The sequence below is a fragment of the Pinus tabuliformis genome, chromosome 2_2, assembly GCF_031772625.1.
Source record: "Pinus tabuliformis cultivar Carrire ecotype Pingquan chromosome 2_2, CPIR1, whole genome shotgun sequence".
NCBI classification, from domain to species: Eukaryota; Viridiplantae; Streptophyta; class Pinopsida; order Pinales; family Pinaceae; genus Pinus; species Pinus tabuliformis.
In genome coordinates, this window is record NC_142300.1 from 926,214,588 (window position 1) to 926,231,856 (window position 17,269).

General features: G+C 36.3%; 1 protein-coding gene across 1 annotated transcript; it reads left to right on the plus strand.

Annotated features, from left to right (window-relative positions):
* Positions 1–2,734: 2,734 nt before the first annotated feature.
* Positions 2,735–5,327, plus strand: LOC149196120 (methyltransferase FGSG_00040-like). The gene has a single exon (XM_089409049.1). It carries the CDS (start codon positions 2,864–2,866, stop codon positions 5,099–5,101), a length of 2,238 nt encoding a protein of 745 aa, XP_089265175.1. The 5' UTR covers positions 2,735–2,863; the 3' UTR covers positions 5,102–5,327.
* Positions 5,328–17,269: the final 11,942 nt, after the last annotated feature.

Below are 17,269 nucleotides of genomic sequence, written 5' to 3' on the forward strand. Positions count from 1 at the left end.
TCTTGGGTGACTGCTGCCATTTCCCTTTTGTTTTTCATGTCTGCCCTGATCCGGAGAGGGAACATCCTGTTCCTTGTCATCCTCACTTCAGCAATGCATCTTTTGCTGGGTGGTATATCCATGATGGTGCATACATCATTCTTAAAGAAAACATTGTACCCCTTATGGACAAGCTGTCCAATACTCAAGAGATTACATCTCATTCCGGGGACATAGTAGACATCTGCTATGGTTTTCCTTTCTCCTTGCTTTGAAAGTATTTTTATTTCTCCTTTTCCCATAACAGACACTTTACTATCAGTTCCTAGTGTGACTTCTGATTTCACATTTTTATCTAGGGCAGAAAAGAAGGCTATGTTTCCGGTCATATGGTTGCTGCAACCTGAGTCTAAAAACCATATGTCCTCACTATGTGTTTCAGCCATGTTACAAGCTAACAGGACATTTTCTTGACTGCTGTTTTCTCTTGTAACATTTGCATTTTGTCTGCTGTTCATATCATGCTGTTTCTTTCTACAATCACTAGCATAATGTCCATACTTTTTGCAATAATAGCATTGAACATTAGATTTATCATACCTTTGTCCTTGAGCATGATGTTGTCCTCCTTGTTGGCTGCTGCCTTGGCCTTGGTTCTGATTTGGATTGTTGCCTCTTCCTTGTGCATTTGATGAGTTGTTCCTTCCACCTCTGTTCTGGCTTCTGCCTCTTCCTCTTCGGTTTCCTCTGCCTTGACCTCTGCCTCTTCCAAAGGACATCTGGGTCTTGAAGGCTTGCTCAAGAGATGAGTTTTCATTCCTACTCAACCTCTGCTCATGTGTTATCAGTGATGCATGTAGCTCATCAACTGAATAGCTTGAGAGATCCTTTGTCTCTTCAATGGTGGTGACTATGGCATCAAACCTTGAGGGTAAGACCCTCAATATTTTCTCCACAATTCTTCTGTCTTCAATGGTTTCTCCATGAGTTCTCATTTGTGTGATTACACCAATCACATGAGTGAAGAATGAGTCAATGTTATCTGACTCCTTCATGTTCAAGTTCTCAAAATCCTTTCTCAGCAATTGTAGTTTTGCTGTCTTCACTCTCTCCATGCCTTGATAGGCTGTCTTGAGGGTTTGCCATGCTTCATTGGCTGTCTTAGCTGCTGCTAACCTTGGAAACATACTCTGGTCTACTGCTAGATACAACAACACACGGGCTTTTGAATCTTTATTCCTATTGTTCTTCAGCAGATCCTTCTCTCCTTGAGTTAATGCATTGAACTCAGTTTCATCTGCTGGTTCTTCAAAACCTTCTTCAACTATTTCCCATAAATCTTGGGAAGCAAGCAGAGCTGTCATAGTTATTGACCAGTAGTCATAGTTCTTCCCATTAAACTGTGGGAGCTGGGTGTTAAACAAACCCATACCAGTGCTTGTGCTGGCCATTCCTTGACTGTATATTTAAAACACTGACTGTCTCTTCAATAACAAACAAGATAGCTATGAAGAATACCTGAATCCTTTGTTGTCTGAGTCTTCTGTCTGCCTGAGAAGTTTTGCTGCAGCAATAACCTTCTCCCTTCAGCTTCTTTAACTTCCTTAAAGAGCCTAAGCCTGCTCTGATACCACTGTTGGGTTTTTTTAATGGGGAAAATACCAAAAACCAAATATTCAAACACACAGAGGCAATGCTCTGTTTCTTTTGCTCCAGGATCTTTTGTGCACACAGAAGACTTAAAAAAAATTCACTGAGGAACAGAGGATTTCACCATAAAATATTTCTATTCATTAAAACAAAAAAAACATTCACTGTGTCTCCATATGAGAATTTACACTGCTGGAAAAATTCCCATTAACATTTACTGCTGTAAAACCTCCATTCACATTTACTGGTGTAAAACAATTTTACATACTGCTGTAAAAGCAAAACTTACACAAACTTACAAAAAACTTACTTCATGCAAAACCACACATGGTTTTCGCTACTTAAAAAAAAACTTCACAAAACATTACTGAATGTATTCGTGCACTGTTGTGCATACATCCTCTGGTTCTCTTCTGTTTTTACACACTGCTGTGTGTTTTTCTTTTTACTGCGCCATCATATTTTTCGCTGCAGTGAACACACCTTTTATATTTTCTCCCGTGTGCCATACATAATAAAAAAAAAGTCAACACAAAAAAAAGCTAACTTATTACATACGATTTTGGTTTTAATACATGCCGTATAAAAAGTATATAAAAAATATATGTTAAAATGTGCCCATAACCATATTTATGATATCCACCTAAAACTATGTAGCAGCATTAAATTTCAGGACTATTCTTCCACGGCGGTCAACCAAAAACTCTTTCACTCCACGCAACATTTAATTTGATGCAGGTTCGTATGCAGCTCCAGGTGATCAACGGCGGAGAACACGGGAGCAAATCCAACGGTGGAGAACAATATCGGAAGACCAACAAGTGCTGAAAGTTAACCTCCGAGATTCTTACGTTGCGTTACGTCAGGGGTCAACCACGCGTCAGCTCCATATTTTCTCGGAGCTCCTTCCCGGATTATTCCTTCGTCGGCAAATAGCTCCGAGAAAATCCGGTGAACGGTTTCTGGCTTGGTTCACGGTTTTTCTTGGTCTGCGTTGAAATTAGATTTCAACAGAATGAAGAATGGAACCAGCTTTAGTACGAAAGAGAGCAGGAAGCAACTCGCTTTTAAATTAGGAAGGAACTGCCTTTCGTCTCAAAGAAGATGGAAAACCGAACACATGACTCGTTCCTTAAATCTGAAGCGATGCCTTATCAATTCGGAACATTGAAATCCGCAACGCAAGTAGATAAAAAACCTTTGTTAAGGAGAAGAAGAACCAGACGAAATTAGGATGGAGGAACTGTATCGTTTAATGGCAGCCTTCGAGATAATCAAGAAGCAAGCTCATGATGCCTCCGCGAGATTCGATAAACGAGCACTCCTCCAAATCCACGATGATCTCGCCCGTCGGAAAAGGGAATTTGCAGGAGAAGGAAATTTTCAAATATGCTGGTCTGTCACGGACCCAATTGGCAGCGCCGCCGCAGCTTCTTCGGTTCCGCTGGAAAGGCTGAAGCCCATTTCCTTCAACGAGTTAAAGGTCGGGGAAGTCCATCGCGGCCGGGTGGTGTACGGGACGCTGTGCGCGGAGGCCAACAGGATATGCGGTATCATGACCTTGCTTGAGGACGATAATGGACTCGCCGTCAGGCTAGCAATCTACAACGCCGCCGCTCCCACGCAGGCGGACATCAATAGGCTTTACCCCAAGGGTGCCAAGATGGGCGTCAAGGAGCCCTATTTCAAGATCGCCAGTGACGGCGTCCTTCTCATCCGCGTCGACAACCCCGCCAACGTTGTGAAGCTCATGACTGAGAAGAGAAAGCGGGCGGAGAGCCTGCTGCATGTCGATGTAGAGGAGGTCAGAAAAAAGGGCAATAGTTGCTTCAAAGAGCAAAACTGGGTCGCAGCAGCCAAGCATTACACGAAATGCATTGATGCCGCTCTGCTTCAGCTCGAGGAGGGTTTCTCCGAGGGTAATAATAATATCACTAACGGCCTTCTGAATGCGTATTCTAACAGGGCGGAGACGTTGCTGCAGATGAAGGAATTCAAGCGGGCGTTGGAGGATTCCAACGACGCCCTTCGGATCGATGCCAGCCATCTCAAATCTCTATACAGGAAAGGTCGCGCCCTGCTCGGGTTGAGGCATTATAGGGCGGCATGCGAATGTTTGAAGAAAGCGGACAAGACCAGCCCCGGGCGCAGTGAAATACAAGGAGTGCTAGGCCAGGCCAAGATTTTGTACGCCCAGAGCCTGAAAGGTAAGTATGATATCTCTGACTACCTGCTCGGATTACCTAAATCTTTTCCCCCTGAAGTGGCCGACTACATAGGCCCTGTGGAGATCAAGATGACCGAGGACGGCCGAAGTCGGGGGCTCTTCTCTACCAGAGAAATTGAGACCGGGGAGCTTTTTCTGGTAAGCAACGCTGTCGCAATTGTTTATGAGGACGAGAAGAGCGCTTCCCCCATCTTGTCGTCTCTAGAAGATCTTGTCACCGTGGTTGTCCGTGATGCCAGAAATTCGCAGAGATTGCTCCGCCAAATTTATAGTTTACACAATTCCTCCACGCCTGGCAGCCTGGATGTTCCAGCCATTGATCTGTTTAAGACAGACGACCAAGAAGAGCAAAATGGAAATCTGCAGGTGGACGTTAGTCGCATTCGGGATATTGTGAGTTTGAATGCATTTGGTGGAGCCGTGCAGACGTTTGTTTCCAAAGCTAAATTACATGACTCCATACTTGCTCAGCGAGGCCAGGATTTTAGCGGTCTCTGGCTGCTGCCTTCCTTCATTAACCATTCCTGCTTGCCGAACTCGAAATGGTTGGAAGTGGGAAGCGCCATGTTTATTCATGCCTCCAAGCCCATCAAGAGAGGAGAAGAGATTACCTTTTCTTACTTTGATACCCTCGTTCCCTTGCCTCAGCGCCGAGCCATGTGCAGTGGCTGGGGCTTCAAGTGCAAGTGCAGGAGATGCATTCTGGAGCACTCTCTAGCGAAATCATTGGAGCCTATCATTAACACATGCTATGAGCAATTACATGACAAAGCCAAGGAAGAATTGGTTGCTGCGAGGTCTCGTCAACAGCATTTCGATGCGGATCTTCCAGCATGCGCAGAGTTCGCAAGGCTTTCGGCAGATGCAGAGGCGATCATCCGGAGTTCCCCCGTCTTAAAAACGGAAGAAGAGAAGAACTGGATTCGCGCATCTTTTGTGTCAGCCTATCTGGCAGCAGCAGAGTCTAGAAACTTCCTTTTGATCATGTTGAACGGTTGCTTTCCTTCCTGGCAGAAAGTTATGGAGGCCATTCAAAGCACTGTGCCCGGTGACATTCGGAACCTTGTCATGGCAGCCCGGCAGCTAAAAAGTTTGCAGACCTGGATGGGCGATGAAAATGCTGAATCTATTACACGATATGCATCAAACAAGGCGAAGGAGGCATGCATCAGTGTCTTTGGCAAACACACTGAAGATGTTCTCAGAGCTCTTGTGTTCAAGAATTCAAACCGACCTTCGTTTTAGTAATAGTACACCAGTCATTGCTTACCACTACCACTATAGGATCATATTCGACTGGAGAACGTACGTCATAAGAACATTTTGTTTTAAGAATTGGATTGATTTAGTTGAATTATTTTGATATGAGATGTATTTGACAAAGATTCGTGTAGCTCTTGTGGTACTAATATGAAAACTGCTTAAATGATTAAGAAAAGGCGGGATTGAAGACAACTATAATGGTTTTGAAGCGTTTTATTCGTTGCTGGGCACTGATGCCTATCTGATATTGGAAGTCTTTAATTCATTGCTTGACATTGAAGCATATCTTATATTGGAATTGTATGGCATTGGTGGATACACATATTGAGATATTTAACTGCAATCAGAATTGTATGGCATTGATGGATACAGATATTGAGATATTTAATTGCAATCTGTGACAAGATTTTATTTACCAAATAAAATTTATATAGAAATTCTTTTAGTGCAGTGAATACTCTCGCTCATCTATACTCTCAAACACACCAGAGTCTAATTTCTATCATTTTTTTTTATTATATGTGGACAATTTTAGAATGAATTTTAATTTGAGTTAAGATCGTATGAAAATATAATTAACACTGGGATTTAATGTATTGTATTGAGTTTCAAAACCACATCATTGATACACCTTTTATGCATAATGCATACGATTAGTAAATATGGCTGATATGTAAATATGGCAAAGATTAATAAATATGGCTGATATATTATATTAGCTATAAAAATAAATTTTAGTTGTATGGTAAAAATTTAATTTTAAAGTCATTATTGCACATGATCAAACTATATTTACTAATATAACTGAGTACTTGTAATTATTAAAAATTATTATGTTTAGAAACATTCTTTATAGCCAGAGTGTAGAGGTAGAGAGACACTCTCTATAGCCCAATGTAGAGGTAGATGTGTAGGCTTAAATATTTGACATTTAACATAAACATAGCTCAATTAAAAAATAATAACAAGTTAAAAGTACTATAGAGCTGAGTATGGTAGAGATGTTGTAGTGTAAACATTTAAATCTTGGCTCAATTAATAATGAGAAGTTAAAAGTAATAACAATAATAAACAATTTGTTACATTGTAATTTTGTTTTGCATGGAAGTTTAGCCCCTCCAACTCAAATTATGCTTTGGGAAAATTTGCATAAATAATTATAAGTTAGATTGGTCAACGCTAAATTAATAATGGTTGATACACAAATCATCTTATAGTTTTTCTTTTGCAGTAACTAATAACTAATAACTTGTATAAATTTTGGCACTAGTAAGTCTACACATCAATTTTACTCCTACATAAGTGCCCAAAAAAACATAAATAATGGTGGGAAGTAACTACATATATTGTTTACATCTTATTCCTATTCATTTTAAAATCACTACACTAATATTGCAATGATATCCATAAATTATGACATAAAATATGTAGGGAAATTGTCCACATGGCATTAAAACCTTCAAGATATGGTCCAATGAAATGTTGAATTTTTTTAATAATATGAAAAACAAAATTTATTTTTCAAAGTTAAACAATATAATTTGGTAATGCTTTAGAAACTAATAGTGATCAATAGTCAAATCCATTATTAAGTTTTGCTTTTACATGGGCTAATGTTGATTTCATAACCTGTAACACCACTATGACTCCACCTTTTAAACATTTATTATTTTAAATTCAATTGAGATGAAAGCCATGATGCAATTATATTATTCTTATTTGAGTTAATAAATAAATTGCTTGGAAATATTAAGGAAATAGCACTAGAGTTTAAAAGACTTCTTGCTAGTGTTCAAAAAACTATGTTGGTCAAATCCACATGATGGACCCTCCCTAAAAATTCTACTAAAAACTTTAATAGAAAAATAAATAAAACAAATTAACATATTGGAGAGAAAAATGATGTTAATCACTTAGTTGGAGAGAAATACTAAGTGGGGTGGAATAAAACATTGTGGAAAACAAAAACATGATTGAAAGAAAAAGAAAAGCATTTTTTTTGGAAAAACCAAAACAAAAAGGGTAAAAAAAACTGGTGCGAAGAAAATCTATAAAATAAACCACCCAAGAATCAATAGGATTATTGATTCCTGAAGGCAAGAAAGTCCTAGCCCCGGGGAACTGACGAGTACAGTTAATGGTTGGGTGGAACGTGCTCGGCTCTTGAATATGTCGCAAGTGATGACTAAATTCTATATACATGGATTAGTTCTTTGCTCCAACCAACTAATTTATGTTGAATTATGTATTTCTATCAATGTTATTATTGTTGTGAATTTCCGCGGAATGTTGTTGAAATTCTATAGGTTGTATAGAGAATTGCTATGATGGTTGGATAAAATAAATTATTATAAACAAAATTGTGCATGTGTAAATATAATAGTCATTATGAATAAATTTTGCATGTATCAATTTACAAATATTATAGTCAATCAACATGGATCCCGACACATCTAAGTTAGTTAAGATCTGCCTCACTACAACTTTTTTCTGTTTTGAAGGTGTGTTCTATGAACAGACATGTGGGGTTGCCACGGGTTCCCCCCTGTCCCCTATCATTGCTAACTTTTTCATGGAAGATTTTGAATCCAAGGCTTTATCCTTAGCTTTATTTAAACCCAAGCTTTGGAAAAGATTTGTTGATGACCCCTGCACCATTTGGCAGCACGGGCCTGAAAAATTAGATCTTTTTTTCCAACATCTCAATAGTTAGTCTAACTCCATCCAGTTTACGATGGAGTGTGAGGTTAATGGTTGCCTTCCTTTTCTCGATGTCCTCATTTCTAGGAAAGATGATGGATCTTTCTCCCATGAGGTATATCGAAAGAAGACTCACACTGAGCAGTATCTTCATGCCAATTCCCATCATTTTCTTGCTCAGAATATAGGCGTTCTCAGCACGTTAGCCACTCGTGCTTTGAGAATTTCTAATGAAGACCACTTTTCTAAAGAAAAGTCCCATCTCCTTAATGTTTTTGTCCAGAATGGCTATAGTAGGCAGCAGGGTGTCAAAGCCTTCTTCAAAGCGAGAAAAGGTCCCAAGGTCAAGAAAAAACCCATCGACGATAGTTCAGGAGTCCACCTACCCTTCATCCAAGGGACGACTCACAAGATTGCGAGAATCCTGAAAGAAGCATAATATTCCCTTGACCTTTAGACCCCTCATCGCCATTAGGAGTTCCCTTAAGTTTATTAAAGACCAAGTGAACCCTATGGATATGAAAGGTGTTTATATCATCCCTTGTTCCTATGGAACCTCATACATAGGTGAAACTGGTCGTTCTATAAACCAGAGGATTAAGGAACACACTGCTGATATTAAACACAGGAGGACCAAATCCTCAGCTTTATCCAAACATGCAGAGAAGACTAAGCATCATATATGCATTGAGGAGGCTAGGGTTATCGCTAAGATTCCTCATTTTCATCATCGTAAGTTTAGGGAAGCCATTGAAATTGAGAGGTCCTCTAGTAATATTAATAGGGATGTCGACTGGAAAATTAGTCGCTGTTGGATTCCAGCTCTCTCTTCTTAATTCTCTTCGTCCATTTGTTCCCCCCCCCCTTTTTTGGTTATTTTTTTGGTTATCTAGATATATATTTATATATAAACAATATGTATTATCATTCTGATAGAATTAGTACTTGCATTATAAATATTTTGTGGAAATATTATAGATTCATTATTGTTTTTAATCTTGATTATATATACAAAATAAAATAAAAAGAATGGAATTTTATTAAGGCCCTAATCAGATAGTCGTTAAGTTGATTAATATAATATATAAATAATAGTAATTCTAATATTAATATGAATGTTTAGTTTTTAATATATAGTGATTTATATATATATTGTTATTATATATATTCAGTTTAATATTAATATTATTTATTAGTATTGGTATGTGTTTTACTAAGAACACTTTATATATATATATATATATATATATATATATATATATATATATAATCAGTTTTAGTCTTTAGTTATTGATATATATATTGATAAAGTAAAAAAGAATTGAATATTATTAACCCTAATCAGATATAGTCGTTAACTAGTTAACTAATAAAATTATATATATATATATATATATATATATATATATATATATATATATATATATCTTAATTTAAATATTATTAAACCTGTCCCCTCTCCCTCCCAGAGTCAAACCTAGCCGTTTTCTTCTAGCTGTTAGGTTGACTGTCTTCCTATTTAACTGTCTTCCTAGATCTGTTTCTTCATCATGTCCTGAACATGAACCACACTTGTTGGTTCGAAACGCGTCGACCCAAATCTTCAATCTGACTTCTTCCGAAAAACTCTTTATACATTATGGTTAAAAATTTTCATTATATATATATATATGTTCATTGAGTTAGTCTGAGGCTTGGAGTAGACTTTGATTTTTAACTCAAATAGTTTGAGTTTGAGGGTAACTGGCATGAAGAGTTAACAGGTTAAGGTGAAATGCAAAAATTATCAAGATGCAAGGCTTTATTGTATACACTAGAAGTACGAGTAAATCTAAATATTACTGAGTTGGGAGTTGAGAGTAATTAGAAAGTCGTTGGAAGAAGAATGAGATTTCTTAAAAAGTCTTGAAAATTGCATGCAAATGGAATTGAGAGATAAATTCCTACATAATTTTACATTTCACTATTAACTCAAATAAAGAATTTGAATTTTATGATACTAGTGTAAAATAATTCCAACTATAATAATGAATATGAATTTTACCATACACCTGTAAAATAATTCCAATGATAAATCCAGATTTACTATTGTTGTTGGATATGTAAGAAAGGAAGAACTAATGTTTATAAAAAGTTCAAAAATGTAATCTAAGAGTAAACCATAACTATTTTGAAAAATTGAGTTAGTGGATATATGTCACATACCCCCTTGGTACTACACCACTAACTACCTACTATGCTTCACTCGATCCATGATGTGGACATTTAGTATTCATTAATAGACTTAATGACTACAACCAGAATCAACCCCTCAACATTTCCTATGCATACATTATGACTCAGAGGAAAGAATTAATCATGGGCATTCAACATGATGTGATGATGAATTCAGATCTTCAGTACTTTGATGACTTCGCACAAGCATTAAAGGAAACATTAGCATAAATAAATTGTATCTAGAATTGCCATATATCATGGTCATAATCCTATGGTCATAGTCGAAAGAATATTGACATATATCTTATGCAATACGAGTCATAGTTAAATGAGCCCCAGTGGATGCAATTCACTCCATAAGTATAAAGCATAACATAGATAACCTGAACCATAGTCTATACAATTTCAAGCCTTAGAACATAATTATATACATAGTGTCTCATGCATAATTATTCACCATCTTAAAAAAAAGGAGATAGCACATAAGTTTAAAGATGTGACAACATAATAGTTATGGCATAAAAACCACATAATATGCTCCTTCACCAAGTTTAACTTGGATTAATTTTTATATGCAATAGTTTCCACATTCGTTTATAAACAAAGTTAACACAGGCAATTTCACTCATGCATGATGGTCACATGCAACCTATTCAATCATCTCATAAGCAAAGAAAACCCAAACTATTTCTCTCGTATGCTTACAGAATTTACAACATAAAGAGTAAGGAGCCAATATACATAACATCTCATACAAACTAGATTATCTGAAAAAATGTCACTTGGAAAACCGAGCACCACCACCCAACCTAGAACTGGCTTCCTTCAGTTCACCCCCAAGCCGAGAGTTCTTGCCATGGATCAACTACATCTTGTTGATCTCTTCCATGGGTATTTAATACCCTCTTTCATGATATGGTTTCCATTAGCGGTGTCCAACTTTTATTGATCCTTTTTATCCATTTTTGTAGTTTTTTCCCAGAAAAGCTTGCCTTTATCTCCTGCGAGGCTTATCCTCATAAAAGCTTGCCTTTATATCCCTCAAGGCTTTATGTTTTTCTTCTTAACTTAGCATATTTCTCCAACTAAGTATCTTAATGTATATTTATCTCCAAATCCATTAAGCTTATCTAGATTTAGATCTAGAAGTCTTATCAAGAAATAATTATCCATTCCCATTCACTAGTTGGATTTGGCAAGAATCTCATCTCTGGGTTTCTCGCTTTTCCAAGTGATTAAATTATTTTATTTAATAATAAAGTATTTACTTTCATTGTTACATATCAGACCTAACTTTTCTTAGCTTAGGTCAATAGAGTGTTACATACAATGGAGGGGTGTTACATATTCCCTCCCTTAAATTTACACCGTCCTCGGTGTATTACTACATCTTACAATTTATTTCCTCGTTCACAAGTAATTGTTTCTTAATTTTCAGGTTCCCAAGGCCTTGCCACCTGAATTAGATCTTCTGATACATCGGTTACAAAGGAGTTCTACCAACAATCTCCTTCCATTGTTGCCTATGCATTTGTTTCAATCAATTTTATGAGAGCTTTTCATATGCAAAAACTCAATTTTTGTTTGTTACATGAGCAACTATGGGTTAACGTTGCCCGCTCTTTAGCTTTGATTCCTCGGTTCCATCTTATTTAGATAATAGGAAGAAATGCTTATTCCTCCAATATATTTGTGTCCTTGTCGAACAATTGCTTCCTGCAATTTCCCTACATTAGTCACAACAAGTCAAACTAGCACATTTGACCAATCAACATGTACAAAATACCATATCAGGTTATCTCACACATAACCATCAAAATCATATGTACCCATCAATTATAGATCACTTGTAATCCTCATAGATCATAATCATAATCACCTGCATACAAAACTGACATAAAACATTGATACTTATCCTTAGTTTTCAACACCAATCCTTAGTTTCCACCTTTGGCTTGCCTCTGTATGAACTCTGGATCAGTTGCCTGACCAGGCAATCACCCAGTGCCTTCTCTTCTACCATGTGCACTTGCACACAGTGTGCATCACACATACACACTATACATGAAATACATGCATCCATACCAGTACCATATGTACCAATTGTACAAAGTACCATCTGTACATGTGTACCCAATATCAATGTCCATAGCATCACTTGCATGACATATGCTTCATCCACATGTTTTCCACCATGTTAGTATTATGCCAAAAATTGGTTCATTTATTTATATTACCTTTAGGTAAGTCGATCAAACCATGCTCAGTTTATCGATAGGAGAATGGGGAATTTCATGAACCGAATTTCATGGACCTATTCAATTTATGCAACCAGTGAATAATGTTATGTCAAAGTATTCAAGTGCTTTTATTTAGCAAATCATTTTCATGTGTCTTGCGGTTGCAGTACAATGTCAGCAAAATAGTATCATATAAGTAATGATGCATACTATTATCATACCCATAACTTTGAGTTTTGGGATTAAATCTGTCACTTAGACAATGTTTTAACAACAACAGAATATGACCTCCTCTTAATCAATTGACTATGATAGTTAGTCTAGCATGGACTTCAATGTTATATTTGAAGTCTAATAATAACCTTAACTTTGTCTTTAACCAAGAAAATAATTGTTTGGTACTCAAAAGTACTCCACTAAACTAATCATGTCATATGATTTATTGCTGCTCTTTTCACACTTCTTGCAACACCTTGTTGACCATGAATAATTCAGTGTATGTCTAAAAGAAATTTAACAATGAGTATGCAAATACATACATTTCCCATACATGAGTTATAAATGAAAGTTACAATGTTTTCAATTTCCATACCCTCTAAGTTTTTAGGCACTATGTGTACCACGGTGTGATCCTAGGGTGTTTACATGTTAACACTCATTAAATATCCCCTAAAAACAAAGAGAATATAACTCATTTATCAATTATTAAATTCATTAACATGAATTCCCGTTTATGCAATACTTGTTATGTTGTCCTATTCAGAACCATACAACGCTATTAATGCAATCAGATAGGCATCCATTCTTCAAGATTGTTGGATAGGAAACAGTGCTACAATATGCATTTCATATTATACGGTTGTCCATTTATTAGATACCCAATATCTTTGGTGTACAACAATCCTGATTACCAGTGCCACCTTAGCCATCTTCTTAATTTAGCAACAAGTTGTTGCATGATTTTTTATCCTCTTTCTTCCCTATTTAGAACATTTTTTATGTTCCATTATTTTACTACCAGCCTAAGATCCTTTGATTATCATAGGCTGTATTAATGTGAAACTTATGATTTACCAAACGTTGGTTTATTAATTCGGACCAGTCATGTTCCGAATCTAGTGTAGAATTCCTATTAGTCATTAGGCTGCTTTGAATTTCTCTAATGCATCAAGCACCACCATATCTAATCTTCAAGTATACTTTATTCATATAAAGTAGAAACACACTAATCATTTTTACCTTATCACTTTCCGCAAGAAGTACATTTGTAAGATCTTCAATTATTCTACTGAAAGCATCTTTTTGAAAGGTTCTTATTTGTGAGATATTAACAGAACCCCATCTATATATGAATGGATGTGTCCATTAAGGTTGTGGAGTTTGTGGTTGCTTTAAGTTGAAAAATTTCTTTCACATTAGACTTTGAGTGAGCCTTGTAGAATATTCTCTTTAAGCTTAGTACTGTCTTTTTTCTATGAACTGAGAAGCACCAGGAGTTTCTCTTACACTCCCACTATGTATTTACACTAAATGTACTTTTGGTGTCAGTCCCATTGACCTTCTAATTAGAGCCATAATTTATTAATGTATGATGTCTCCTCCCACATGCATATAGTGAGTTGTACTACATTTGTGCATTTCCTTCATAACTCTGACCCTAGTTCCATCTAGATTGGAATATAATTTGTGCTTCTTATATACTTTAGTTATAATTTTTGAGATAGATTTACCCAATGAAACCTGTAGGTTCCAAACTATGCATGTCCAATTAATTTCGCATATTGAGAGTGGATATATGAATATAAGGTTTAGTTCCCTCCAATACTATATATTTGGAGCATTTTTCTACTAAGGGTGAATTAAATGATTTATCCATTGGCAAAACCATATCAAAAAATGAATTGCATCATTATCTATAGGTGCACCAATCAACACAACAATATTAAATCAAAAGACAATAATAAAATTACATAGTCTCATACTTCATACGAGGACTTGTCTTTCATGAGTAAAATCTTCAAAATTTGTTCTAGGATGGAACCTACTTAATTAACCATCAATTTGCACAAATTTCTGCTTTTATTCTAATCTCTATTTGTTTGACCATGATCTATGGAAATGACATTTGTCATTTTATCTTTTTTGTTTTCCATTTAACTCATAGGAGTTCACCTTTCTTCCCTTAAGACCTCGTATAAGTATAATATTCATTATATTAAGCTATCTCCTTGATTATGCTACGCATATCAATCATGCAAGTCATAATTTAGTTTTAATATGAGTAAATTAATATGGCGATCGTATGGTAGAAGAGACTTACAATAAAACATAGTATTCAGCTCTTTTTTTTCATTACTCCTTTTAATATTTACATGTATATGATGACCACACCACTAGAATTCCTCATCCAAATTTGTAATAAAATAGTCATACCTTTCAATGTGTTCATTCATCAAGCTCAAGTATGAACATTTAAAACACGATCTATCATGTATAAGTATTTTAAACCACTTTTACATCATGGTCTAGAGTCCTTGCCCCCTCCCAAGAGCATTCAACAATAACTTAAGTTTTGGGGGATATATAATGAAATAAAAATTTACTTTCCACATAATTCCCAACACAATTTGTCCATTTTTACTTATGGAAATTAATCAATATGTCGATTGTTGTTATTTCTTTATATTACTCTCAATTCCACCACATCACTGCAAGGTTTTTTTTATTACAGAATTATTTATTCCCATATAACTTTTCCAGCTTCTTTTTCCCACAAAGCTACTGTAACTATCTACCATGGTGTATGAAAATACCATATGTAGACTCGAGAAACTCAAGTTAAAGAGCAACTCATCTCGATCCATTTAGTGCAGTTTTACATCTTCTTAGTTCACATGGTAATTCTCCCACTCTGGCATATTCGGTTATTTCCAAATGTCATTACCCCAAAATATATATAATTCCCTGCGTGGTTGTGGCTTTGTAAATCTCCCATCCCAATACTACCTAGGATTTTCATATCATGCTAATAAAAAAAGTGAGTCAAACATTTTCATAGAGTTGATATTTGACCACCTTAAAGATGTCAATTGTGTGACAATTAAAACATATAACCTTTCGACCTCAGCTAGGTTAACCTCAGCTAGGTTAACCACATCCTAAATAGACAGCAATTAAAATTAAATCCAGCCATGAGTTAACCTTGTCGTGAATTTCCAATCAATGCAATTCACTATGACCGCTGATGTGCAGTACCCAAACCATAAGTTCGGTATACTATGACCGACTAATTGCTATGTTTGGTCTCCATATGCCAAAAAATTTTGAGATACGGATTTATTTCTTACTCGCCTTTACGTAACCTCCACATGATCGTAAGGGTTACTTTATTGTGCATCTTTTTTCTTTTTCATAGAAAAAATCAACATATGGCCGAAGCCTGCAGCAGATTTACATATGGCCGAAGGCAGCATATAGTTTTTCATTGTGCACCCTTCCTCTAATCGCAAGGGTTACTTTATTGTGCACCCTTCCTCCAATCGCAGATTGATGGAATGGTTCGACATGTAGTTGTGCTCACCTAAAATGGTCAAAGTACGTTATATCCATTCCAACAGAGAGGAAAAAAAACAATTGCATATGACACAAAGGTTTCAGGCGAGTCTTAACAACATAATCTCGCAACAAAAATCCAGTCAGAGCTTTACCTTGACGAACAATTTCTAGTTACTCGAGAAAAGTATTTTTCATGACCAGTAACTGAAACATAGACTGTGTGAGGTGTGGAAGCTCACAGGGTTTAACTTCATTGCGGCCAATGGAACTGATTAGTACGAGAAAGTCAGACACGACTTCTCTCATGGAAATTCTGATGTCCACATTACCCGTGGAACTTGGCGTATGACCAACAAGAGGAATTATGCCTTTGAATCAGTGGTATGTCTATAACCATTAAATTGATCGGTTTCTCAATATTTGAACACATTTAGCCATCACAGAGCCGAGCAATCTTGAAGGTCTTGGAATCCTTAAGAAAATCGTTGTTGGGGATCTCTAGGTGTTTTAATCCTTACCTGCTTTCTCTTTTAAGCATCAACGTCCCTTATCATTACGCGCAGGGAAGAGATTATCATTATCCACTAACTTCTTCTATAAGTCTATCCATTAGGATAGCCATTATCCACATTAGGATAACCATTATAGATTTATTATTGAATTATCTTTAGGTATAAAAATATGGTTTGAAAGGGAAACAAAAGTGTGTTGAAGTTATAATTTCAACGCAGCCGTGCGTTCTCACCCAAAACCACCAGCATGAAACCACAAACCACCCAGAAGCATATCGCACCGCTTTTCCGGAAAAGTTGTTTCCGTATTCTTGGCTCCGATGCGATTTGGTGAAGACGAGTGGATCTCACCTGACATCAGCAACTCTGACATATCGGGAGCTATCGTTCACTCAAGTGAGGGCTTCCGATATCTTTCTCCACCGTAGGATCTGCTCCCGTATTTTTTCGTCCGTTGATTGATTGAAGATGCATACGAGCCTATATTAAAAGCCTTGCGTGGAGTGAATTCAATTTTGTGTTGACCGCCAATAATAATGTAGTTAATGTGCCCGTAGAAGTATTGGTAGGTGATTTAAATTTTAATGTTTTTTTATGTATCAAAGGTATGGCGCATTTAAAGAAAGGCATGGGTGTTAAAAATATTTTAAGGCACGTAAAAGTAAGTGTGTTTTTTTTATTTTGTTTTCAAAAAAATGAAAAAGGCTCGCGCATTTGACTATTTTGAAAGAGGAACGATGGAGCAGTAAAATATAGTGTGCTCTGCATCTTTGTTGTGTATGGCACACGGGAGGAATTTACGTGTGTGTGTTCGCAGCATAAGTTGTTTTCTACACCAGTGAATGTAAATGGAAGTTTTACAACAGTAAATGTTAATGGGAATTTTTCCAGCAGTGTAAATTCTCATATGGAGACAGAGTGAATGT

What these genes read in the sequence shown, in the direction of transcription:
- LOC149196120 (XM_089409049.1), top strand. Translation starts at nt 2,864, where the DNA reads ATGGAGGAACTGTATCGTTTAATGGCAGCCTTCGAGATAATCAAGAAG.